Below are 11,809 nucleotides of genomic sequence, written 5' to 3' on the forward strand. Positions count from 1 at the left end.
ATATAAAAGAAATAAGAAAGAAAAAAAAACATTTTTACATTATAGTGAAAATCGTTGAAGAAAAACTGAATCTAAATAAAGGAGGTTCGTACATTATTCAGTATATTACAATATAAAATAATATCTCACTTTCTACAGATTGAAAACCATTCCAAGCTATTAATCAAAGAATCTCTTTGATTAACTGAATTTTCGTTTAATGTATTTAAACAATTGCATCTAAGACATTCTCCTTGACCCTCAATATATATTTATTTAAATTTATTTAAATTTAATATAGTTGCATTTACATAAAGTTTATAGAATTAATAACGGCAGGATATATCTTCTTGATTTGCAGAAGATCTAAGGGCAAGATCGTTCCCGCGAGCACGTGCGAGTGACAGTTTACTCATATAACATTAACATTTGACCCCCGTAGCCCCCGCGTGGCCCATTAAATGGTATTCTTATGAGATTTATAGGTATGCGTTTCATGACACAAGCGGTGTGGCCATAAATTTAACGAACTCGCATTTCGTGCGGCCCAAGATTTACGCTTTATCCACCGAGAGAGAGAGCATCGTTCTTCTTACGGCCTCGTGGCAAACGGTACGGGTCCCGCAAAAAAAGCCGCTTTACCGACCGCTTGTACGGTTACACGAGAAGAGAAGATAAAACCATCTCGGCGTTAGTGGTCACTTCTAATGTCTTCATCGTGTCTCTTTCTTCCCTTCGTTTCTTGCGCTAGCGCGGCCGTTTTTACCAAGATTAATTATGTTATCAGATCGTAACATTCCCGAGGGAATCTCGCTTTACAGCCAGAAATGTGAGATTAACGCTTAGTTTCAACGATTTTACGGAAACGAGTAATAAAATTAATTCTGTCAAAACTTTAATTAAATAAATTTTCACTAATAGCGACATAAGTTGCCATTCCTTAATATTTACTTAATTTCAAACATCACGTTTGCACGAAATTATTTAAAAAAGCAGACAAGCAATATAACATTATTTATAATTATGTATATTACTATTTCATTGTAATTTAATAAATACATTCAAAGAGACTTGAATGATACGCCGAAGTAATGAAATGACTTCACTGATAAGGATATTTATTTTTTAGCTTCTTTATATATGTAATAATTATCTGCATTTTTATTTTTATAACGCGTCGCGGTATTTAAATATCGCAAAAAAAAAAAAAACGAAGCAGTTGCTTTGTGTGACAAAAATTATATCCATTTCGCTAAAAATCTTGAAGGTTGCATACTTTACGCGTCTAGATTCGCATATTATTCGCATTCGACGCGGAGACAAGATCAGAACAACAAGATCAAGTGGCGGAACGCGTACAGAGATTCGCGACGAGCGCATCATCATTTTCCCAGAAAGTCATCGTCCCCATTTTCATATTTTTGTCTCTTCCTTTTTGTGTTCCCGAAGATGGCACGCGCGCTGACAGGAAGCGCGCGGGGAGATAGCCGGTTATCGTTCCGAGATGACGTACCGCCCTCAAAGTGTGGCTGCTCGTCTCTCTGCGTCGCATACATATATACTGCATCACTGCATTACGATAGTAGCGACGATAGTGTCCTTTTAAAACTTCATTCATCTACGCGCGCCATGCGAGAAACTTCGACTAGCTCGTCTCGCACACAGTTGAAAAAAATTGGCTTAAATTTAATATATATGTCTTCACAAATTTTCGTATTAATTTAACATAATGAATGCAAACTTCATAGTAATTCGAAATAAATTTTGTGTAAAATCAATATATTTTTAAGGATAAAATTATAATTTAGAAAAAATGTTATTGACGATCTGTGGTCACTCTCACTTCCATTATAGAATAAAATCAATATTTTTTTCTGTGAATTTTAACAGATAAATCCTGTCACTAATAATACCGAATATATTGTGTAAAATGAAAAATATGTGCACATTGTGTTATTTTTACACTTTTTTCAATTTTAATAATTTAATATTTGACTTCAATTAACACAACAGCAATATATTAAATTAACACATGAATGTTAAATATTTAACACAAAAATTTTAACCGGCATATTTTTTAATAAGAAAACATAAATTTTCCAACTGTGTAGATACACAAAATCACTGGCAATCACAGATTGCGAATGTGAAATTTTTAATGGCATCGAAGTAGCCAAGCATCTTGTATAATATTAAACGGATAACGGATTGCAATTACATTTATCATTTGATCGTTAATTCTTCATTAATTCCCTTTGGATTTATTCTGGATCAGATATCGAATATAAATGCGATAGCTACAATAAATCTCGTTATCTCAACGACTTTTTAAACGTTAATTCTTCTCTTTAAGATAATAGCTATTATTATCTTCAAATTTCATGTTTGGGGAAAATTCGAAGGTAATTTGAACGCTTTAGGGGAAAAGAAAGGCTATAATTTAAGAAATATTTGAAGATTAATAATCGATAAATCCACTCCATTTTTTGCAAAAGAAAATTTATTCAAAATCTTTTAGAATATTGCAAAACTTTATGTAAATTGACATTTTTCCTCAAACAAATTATCTCTTATTACAGATTTATTTATATTAATTTCATATCTAATTCTCCCTCTCTCAATTTAATCCATTACAAAATCCAATAATACAGATGTACGTCATATAAATCGCGCAAATAATTCGCGTCAAAATGGCATGAAATTTTCGATGCTTCCTCTTTCTCTCTCTCTCTCTCCATCAATGTATTCAATTTTGGCTTATTGCACACTCATACGTCATCATGTTCGCACAGATCGTGCGAAAGGGGGAAACAGAAATCAAAGCCATGCGCGGAAGTTGCTCGTGTCGGCCGGTAAACCCCAAACCGGCAGGAAAGCGATGCAGAGGGAGGTTTTGTCTCAATGATAAACCCAACGTCCGACAATAGATCGGTCGCTATAGAGATGGAACCGCGCTATGCGAATCTGTAAACCGTGAGATTATCCTGCCCGGCGCGATTCATGAGATGCGATTTATGCAGATGATAACTGCCAGCGCGGATAATGCGAGGAGTAGAAGAATTAAAAGTTTCAATTTCAGATGTGAGTTTACACACGAACAAGCTGCTTCTTCTGTATGCGTTTCCCTTATGTGAGTGTGTTTGTATAAAAAGTGCTAGAGTGAATGACGGATGGATGCTTTTTATAATTGCCAGGTGTCTGTAAGAAATTTTATACGACATGACCGAATGTGTGTGATTAATTTTATATAATTTTAGATTTTACATTTGAATTCTGTCATAATCTACAATTTTTTTTGTGATTATACATATTTAGATACAGTTTGTTAAAAAAAGAAATTAAATTGCAAATTATATAGATTATAAAGAAATTATACAGAGATTGTTGTTTTGAAGAGTAATATTTATTATTTAGTAATATTTATAGACATGTTAAAAATTATAAATTTAATATAATATAAAAAATTATTATTACTATTTTAAAGTTCTCCAAGAAATTTAACGTCAAAAAGTAAACAACACGAAAAAAATGAAGTAGACGAATCACGAGATTTATATTAAAGAAAATTTCGGCTTTGATTCCATCAAGATCGCGACTTCAAAAATATTCTACATATAAAAAAAAAATTTTTTTTTAAATATCTCCATTATACTGAATAAAATTCTTATGAGCTGGTATGTGTGTGTCCATAATCTGAAAAACGCAGCAGCATATTTTCACGTTTACCGAAAGATACCTTGCCGCCAGAAGAACAGGCCAGATCGAAAATCATGCGCCTTAATCTCGCAACGCGTGATACAGCACCGTGACCGGGCCGGGTTAACGTCCCTCGAGCTAAATCAAGGCTCCCCCGATACTGATCGGTCGATTTACAGCCATTACATCGACGGTTGACGACGGAAGACAGGCAGTCAGGCGAAGGAAGAAGCGAACAACGATTATACGAGACCGATTGAAATTCGCTCTCTCGTGCGTCCGGAGAACGCAATTCACGACGACGAAGCTCGCCGGCAATTTTCGTTTAACGAAACCACTCTAACCCAGTTCTCTTATTTTAGATACGCGATATCTTTTCGTGACGGTTCAAGAATTGTCCTTTTATCGTCTATCTCGGCCGCTTTCGTGAATCCGCGATTACGCAACGTCGAAGAACCGAGAGTATATATTGTGACGGGCCGAGCGATGGACCCCCTCTGTGTGTATCCCCCCTTTCTTTGTCCCGTCCCCCTTCTCACCGGCGACCTTCTTCACCGGTCTCCTCGTCTTCTCGTCCCTTTCGGGGTCTTCTTTTTCTCTACCGCGTCTCGGCTCGCCCGCATCTCTTTTTCATCTTTCGCCGTCACATCCAAGCCCCGCGCCTAACGACCGCTGCCGACGCTGACGTTAACTCTACGTGGGATGAAGTATATACGCTAATTCATTACTCGAGATTTTTTCCGATCCCCCCGGCACGCGCATTCATAAACATAATGCGCAGCCAGCATCGGACGGCGAGATTCCGCTGATTTTAATCTGTTAATTTGCCGAATTATTTACGGGGAATTTATCGCGGATATTTAAGGGACGCGCAGGAAATTTGCAATTTGATTAATTAACAACAAATCACCGATATACAGAATTACAAAAATTTATTTTTTGTTCTGTCAAAATAATATGAGAAAAATGAAAAAAAAAAAAAAAAAAATTGATTCGCATACAAACAACTCACGTTGAAAAATATATGCTATTTTTCAAATTCTCTAAATCTCAAATATTAATCTAATTCATCCATAACAGATTTATTGCAATTTATTGCAATTTTTTAAATTGCACCGAGATTTCAAAAAATTCCGGTATTTATCGCATGAGAAATTTTCAGCGCGAAAATGAAATCGCAAGAATGCGCGAACGCGACGGAACAGGTGGACGAGACGATGCTGCATTATCCCGGGGTGCGCCCCCGCAAGGACTCCGATGAGACGGAGAAAATCACTATAGTTCCAAGCTCTCAAGCTCAATTGCCGACTATTTCCAGTAGTGACTAAGCTAGCTCGCGTGCACATGCACGTACACGCTGACGCGCGCGCGTGTGACAAATGAGAANGTATGTGGTAATAAAATTACGGCGAACGCAGTTACGGCGCCGTAGGCGGACGGGTCCGTAAGAAACACGACTGCCCTATTTCAGATCCAACACCTTTCTCGTTCCCGTCATCTGTATGCGATTCCTTATCGAGGAAAAAAAAAAAACCGGGGAGAAATTGCAACGGCATTGATGGGGGGCCCGTCCAGAATTCAATAGTAAATTGTATACAGTTATTGAAATTATTTAATCCTGTTGCAAAAATTTGCATATGTCTAAAAGACGCTCGGAAAATTAGAATGTCCAACATCTCTTATTTTACTGAACGTTTGAACTGTTCGAATAGTTTCTCATGTATTTACACAACAAGAAAGCGTTGAAATAAGCAACAACTTTGTTTACTCGCGGCATAATTTGTTTATTTTATGGACAACGCAATTGTGTATGTGTGTGTGTATTGGAAGTACCGTGTCTATTAGTCTGTTAGTCCACTACAATAAGCATCACGTAGACAGCGTGCAGTTGACGTTACTTTATAGGCAGACTCCCGGGTGCTTTCTATTGTGCTATTTGGCTGCGGTCGAGCATTTCGAGGAATTGGACCGAAGAAAGGCTGCGAAAGGGCGGCGCGAATGGTTGTGACAGAGGAAGCACCTGGGTGCTACTGTAACGGCGTTATTGGCGGAAGGTACTGAACGATCTTGAAATAATTTGTTTTTGGTCTTTGAAAAAAAAAAAAAAACCGGGTCTTGCAAAATTAAATTTCTATAAAAAAAATATAAATACGATTGTCTGTATGAATAAATTTTTTAAGAGATGATTGACATTTTTCTCACCGAATGTGAATTATTCTTGGAATCTACAAAAATTATTCGACTCCTAAATTTATTTAGAAAGATCTAACATACTTGTATCATGTGTATCATTGCTTTTAACGAGATAAAAAGAAATTAAACATCAGGTTGCACAATCAAATAGCAGATAAACACATTCAGTCAATATCATCCGGTTGTTTTGTCTTTCGCATTTTATTATGCTCCGTACATACAGACGCGATGTTCGACGAGCGATCGAATACAGTCCGAGTTAGCAAAATCCTGGTCGCCGTTTTATTACATCCTCCGCGATCACCGCTATATTTGTCACATGCTTGGTAATTTTCCATAAAACGACTCTCTTATCGCCGAGCAGTAGTGTAACGTGCTTAAAATACAGACTCCGCCACTTACATGAAACCCCCCTCCGTCCCCTTCCCTCTCGCCCGCGTCACTTCTCCCCTTTATGACATTTCGCGTACGAATGAAACGCAATGCGTAACAATTTCATTTTTATTCTCGTGTGCGTGGATCGTTTCGAGATTACCGCGAAATTGAACAATTTCGCGAAATAATAATCGATATGTCATCTTCGATGACAGGAGATTTATTGTGGTTCATCAGCTCCTCCACCGAATCTCTCACTCTATCGAGAACCAAAGAGAGAGAGAGAGAGAGAGAGAGAAAGGGAAGGAGAAATTACATGCGACAATCGTACAAAAAAATCTCTCTTTAAAAATGACGATGTCGCCAAATCCCATGCGACTGCAGCGGAATTTTGATTGAAACGCGATCCCGCTCGAGGCTTTTTTCGTTCACGCAACGTGGGTGTCGCTACACGAACGCGTGCATCAAACGGGCACGAGGTATGTACACACGCGTGCAGGACCTCGTCGATGAATGGGATCGACGAAACAAACTGCGAGCCAGTCGAACCGGTCGTGCCAGAGCAAGATGCATCGCAAGATCGCGAGTACACGCGAATTGACGTTAAAATATCGTCCCCCCAAATTACATCCGCGATTTCTTTCGGTTTAATTAACTGTCACCTCTCGCTATTCCTCGCTATCGATCAAATTATTTATTGATCGAATACGAGTCGACGTGTCTTACAAGCAAAATTTCTTGGAATATTAATTAGAACCGGAAACAGGAAAATAGTCACTCGCGATTTTTGACGTTTAGATTTTTGCGGAGAAAATATACGATTAATATTGGGCACGGTCAGATTTTACGTCACACGTTATAAAAAAGCACAAGAAAAAAATACAAAGATGGCTTTAAAAATATATTTTAAATATGTGGATTAAAAAATATTATACGAAAAATTCTGGAGTGTCAATTTTTGATAATTCCGTGACCAATCGCGAAAAATGAAAGTGTATCACGAGTTATACATACCCCACTAACTATCCCGGCCAGGCAAACTGCGGATGCGATGAATCTGAAAGCAGAAATGCGCACGTCATTTTGAAAAAAAGCATGGATTAAAAACAGAATAATAGAAAAGCGGATTGTAAACGCGAGGTGTGAAAAAATGATAATGGATAATATCTCTCCAAAAAAAAAAAAAAAAAAAAAAATTTCCGCGGCAAAGAGTTTCGACAAATTATTATATTGTTATTTCGTGATTATAAATCAAAATTTCAAAAATCACATTTACAGCATCAATTGAAAAAAAAAAAAATCATTCTCCACGTTACTAATAGAATCAATGTCAAACTCGCGCGAGAGTCAATCTTGAGAGTTCAAAGTGCGGAGTAAAAACGATTTCGTAAAGTACGTAAAGACGTTGTCATCGAAGGCAAGGAACGAAGTAAATATTCGTCAGCGAATAATAACAAAAATTAAAAAAAAAAAAGAAAAAAACACTCAGTGTACACGCACGCAGGCACACACGAGGACGAAGAAAAAAAAATACACGCGGAGGAAAAAATGCGCGTGCGAACGAAGTGAGGAATCACGGGTGGCACGATTTGCGGCTGCGTCGAGGCTTTAACACCGGCAGGACAATCTCCTGCGCGCAAGCGAGTTGGGCACGTTCCGCTTCGCTCGCGGTCGTCCTTGAGGTCGTCCTCTCGTCTTTCCGCGGAAGCCCGCGCGCAACGGGGGTGAAACTACCCCCTCCGTACCGGAACAGCGCGATCGGCGCGTCGGGCGACGAGCCAAGAAGAAAAACGAGCGACGTGAGAAGGAAAGACCCCGAAGAGGAAGAAGAAGAAGAAGAAGAAGAGGTACAGGGAGAGAACGCGCGCGAAACGGAATCTCGAGGAGGAGAGAAAGAAAATAAGATTGGTACAGCCAGACTCACCGCAATCCCAACCGGGTCATGTCGACCTCCCTATTCCTCGACGGGTCTAGGGAGCCGAGTAGCACAGGCTTGAAGCACGAGCACCGCACAGACAGGCCGGTCACAAAATATCGCGCGGAACCGGGCACCGAGTGGACCGATGATGTGTGCAGACCGTCCCATCCAGGGAGGGCTCTGAATGGACTCCGGGTGGAGGGAAGGAAGGAAGGTGGAGGCGGCCGTCGCGCCGAGCCACGCCAGCGCTAGGAATTCCTCCGCCGAAAGGACCGGGCGAGAAGAGGAGAGTTGCCTTCTCTCGGAGCCTTCCGCGACGAGCACTCGCCTCGTTCGCTCGTTTTCCCCGACGTCGACCGGGGGATATCGCCCCCTCTTCTCTCTCCTTCTGTATCCCTGATCTTCTCCCGTTCCCGCGAGAAGAGAGCACGATCGGAGTCTGCGGCTCGCCTGCCTCCAGCTAAACTCCGGGTCCGCGAGACGGGAAGAAGAAGAAGTAGAAGAAGAAGAAGAAGAAGAAGAAGAGGAAGCGAAAGGTAAAGAGTGCGAGCAAGAGGAAGGTGGAGGAAGGGAACGAACAACCGAATCAACTGAGTGCCGACTTCTCCTGGGGTTGGTAGGGGAACGAAGAAGAAACGATCGACGAGAGAAGAGAAACCGGAGAAGGAAGAGAAGAAGGAGGTGGTAAAGCCGCCTCTGAGCCGAGGCGCTCCGCTCGCTCGCTCGTTCGCTCGCGCGGTCGCGCGTCGCACGAGGACTGTTGCGCGGCCGCGAGGGACCCTACCGGTGTCGGTCGCGCCGGTTTCGTGCCGCCAAGCCAGGCCAAGCCGAGCCAGCCCGGAGCTTTACGGAACTTAATCGTGCCGCGGGGGGACAGAGCGGGGCCCGCTTGTCCCAGGGAGGGCCGCGCACCACCGTCGAGTGTCCGACGAGAGCGCGCAAGGATACAGGCGCTTGGATGAGAGAGAGAAGAGAAGAGGGCGAGCGCGAAAAGGAGGGAGGAACTGAAGAGAGGAAGAGGAAGGAGAAAGAGAGACGGAGATCGCGCGGTCTCCTCCACCGCCTTCAGGCCTGCCTCGTGTCCGCCCGTCTGTGTGTAGCGCCGAGCGATCAGGAGGACGAGCCAACCGGGGGCCGTCTGTCTGGCCCTTCGACACGCGGTGCGTCGACAGGCCGGCTGACGACGAAGACGACGACGACGACGACAACGAGCTCAGCGAGATTGTCGTGTGCCAAGCCGCACGTTGCCTCTCTCTCTCTCTCTCTCGGGGATCGCGAGAGACGAAGGAGCGCAGAAAGCAGGATTAGGTGAGGCTAAATACCTCGGGGATCGTCCGCAGGACCTCTCAAGGTTGGCACGAAAGACATAGACGGAGAGGAGGAGGTGGAAGAGGACTCTCGAGGCCGACACGATGCGGCCCAGGGTCGCGACGACGTCAACAACCACCGGCGACGAGGATGGCATCTCGCGGCTCATCTCGTCGCACCTGGTCCTGCGAATCATCAGCCTCCTCGCCCTATTGGTGCTCGCCACCACGTGGATACCGGTCGCCGAGGCTGTGGTGAGTGAGAAATACCCTTCAGATGTATCGCGTGCCGGATGATGATGTTCATGGTGCGGAGGAATCCCTCCTTAGGCTCTCGTGGATTTGGGTCGAAACAAACAACCTTATCCTTAATAAGGGATGCTAATGGTGTTCCGCGAATGCTAAAAAAAGATGTAGATCGAAGATCGATCGAGTCAGGTGGACTCCGTATGACGGGTTCGATGATGATGGTGGGGAACGCGATAGAAATGTCAGTTCAATATCCGCATGAATCGGAGAACCGGAAATTGAGTGCGCACGTAGCATCTTATATAAATGATTACAATGAATATCAACGTTGCAAATTCTTACGCGTCGATCGGATTACATTGTTTTCGGAACCATCAATATTGCGTTCGTAGCCTGCACGAATTCGAGTATCGTGGGTTGTGATTATATCATCAATTTAAGATAGCCTCTCATGCTAATTCATCGCGATACGCGTGTAATCATTTTTACATTTAACGCAAACATCTAATATTTTTTAATTTAACAGTTCCGATTCATTTCGATTATTTTCTGCATTTTATTCGGCCATATTGGAATCGCCATTTTGGATTTCAGGATACTGATACCAAAGTCAACAACACTTTAAAACCTCTTAAACATCAAGTTTGATAAAAATCGTTAAAAAATTACTAATTTAATTTCTAATTTAATTTCTTTCCTAGCATCTTATTATTTTTTTTTTTTAAGAAAGATATATGCCGCTTAATTTAAATAAATCAGATTATTAAGTAATAGTTAACATACAGCTGTTACTAATTTATATTCCATCATTTTCTTTCTTACCATCTCGCGAAATGATTTATAAGCGCGAGAATCAGCTGTCAGTATCATGCATTCAGAGAACACGATAAATCTCTGTAGAAATCTCTCTTTTATACAGGAACAAACATTTATTTTATCAAGTGCCTATTTGTGGTAGATCATAAAAACGTATGTAATGTCAAAACCACAATCGCTTCATTTACTTCCAACTTTGATTGATTCTCTCTTTCTTTCTTCAGTGGATAGACGACTACATGACTTAACACTAAAACGATTAAATTTTCTTTTTTTGTTTTTTATTATCAAAAGAAATAATTTAATTCTTTAGAATGATGTTAATACAGATTATTTCTATCTTTTTATATTGTATAGTTATAATATATTAAAATTTTTGCGCTTCCTTCTAAAATATTATGAATCTTTTATAATATATATTATATAAAAATAATTTGATAATTGAAGTATTAATCACATACATATACACACACAAAACTCGTGATAAAATCTTTGTTTATATTTTCAAGCACGTGATCAATTTCTCTTTTATTTTCAGTATGAAATTTTTCACTGACTGCAAATATTTTTTCTTGTTATTTTCCTTCATTCATAAATTGGGACATTATTCTAATCTACAATCAACTCTCGGCCGTTAGTTTCAGTGTTAACGAATGTAGGTGTGTTTTGCTAACCTAACGGATGACTATGACATACCAGAGAAATAGTCTAATATCGTGCCATATCTGGGGCAACTTCTGTCGCTCTTAGGTAAGCTCTATGGAGCCTAATTCCAGCCTTTCAAACAATGCGTGGGAACATCAGACGAGCGCTTTAAATGCCGATATCATTGATATGATTTTACACTACGGCACATATACAAATATTTATTAGAATAAAATAGAAATTAGGAAAGATACATACATGATTACATATTGTTATGTAAAAAATGTATGCCACTTTGTAACAAAGTATTGAAGAGATGGTTGTTACTTTCTATTTCTAAATGCATCGTTATGGTATATATTGTATGTGTTTATTAGAGCGAAAAAGATGACAAACGAATTTCTTTTTATATCTTGAGACTTATTGGATTGCATTGTGTTATTCACGAGATGATTCGAAACATAGCTCACATATAACTGTTAATATATCAAAAATTTATATTACAAAAAAAAATTATTTTACCTCTACTATTAAATTTTTCCTTTTTTAATATCAGTTTTAATATTGACAATTTGCAATTTTAATAAATATTATATTGCGTTAAATTAATAAGAAGAATATATATTTTCTT

At 40.1% G+C, this 11,809-nt stretch overlaps 2 protein-coding genes across 2 annotated transcripts in view; one reads left to right on the plus strand and one right to left on the minus strand.

The window, feature by feature from the left end:
* The window catches only part of LOC115241830 (collagen alpha-1(IV) chain), a 24,419-nt gene extending 15,942 nt beyond the window's left edge, over nt 1-8,477 (minus strand). Inside the window, exons 1-2 of the mRNA XM_029817770.1 lie at nt 8,168-8,477; nt 7,258-7,300 (exon numbers count right to left, since the gene is read on the minus strand). Coding sequence (XP_029673630.1) covers nt 7,258-7,300; nt 8,168-8,187 — 63 coding nt within the window. The 5' untranslated portion in view covers nt 8,188-8,477. The remainder of the gene's footprint in view (nt 1-7,257; nt 7,301-8,167) is intronic.
* A 686-nt stretch (nt 8,478-9,163) lies between these two features.
* LOC115241832 (collagen alpha-5(IV) chain-like) overlaps nt 9,164-11,809 on the plus strand; it is a 54,769-nt gene continuing 52,123 nt past the window's right edge. Inside the window, 1 exon segment of the mRNA XM_029817771.1 lies at nt 9,164-9,723. Coding sequence (XP_029673631.1) covers nt 9,574-9,723 — 150 coding nt within the window. The 5' untranslated portion in view covers nt 9,164-9,573.

The sequence above is a fragment of the Formica exsecta genome, unplaced genomic scaffold, assembly GCF_003651465.1.
Source record: "Formica exsecta isolate Colony F162 unplaced genomic scaffold, ASM365146v1 scaffold512, whole genome shotgun sequence".
NCBI classification, from domain to species: Eukaryota; Metazoa; Arthropoda; class Insecta; order Hymenoptera; family Formicidae; genus Formica; species Formica exsecta.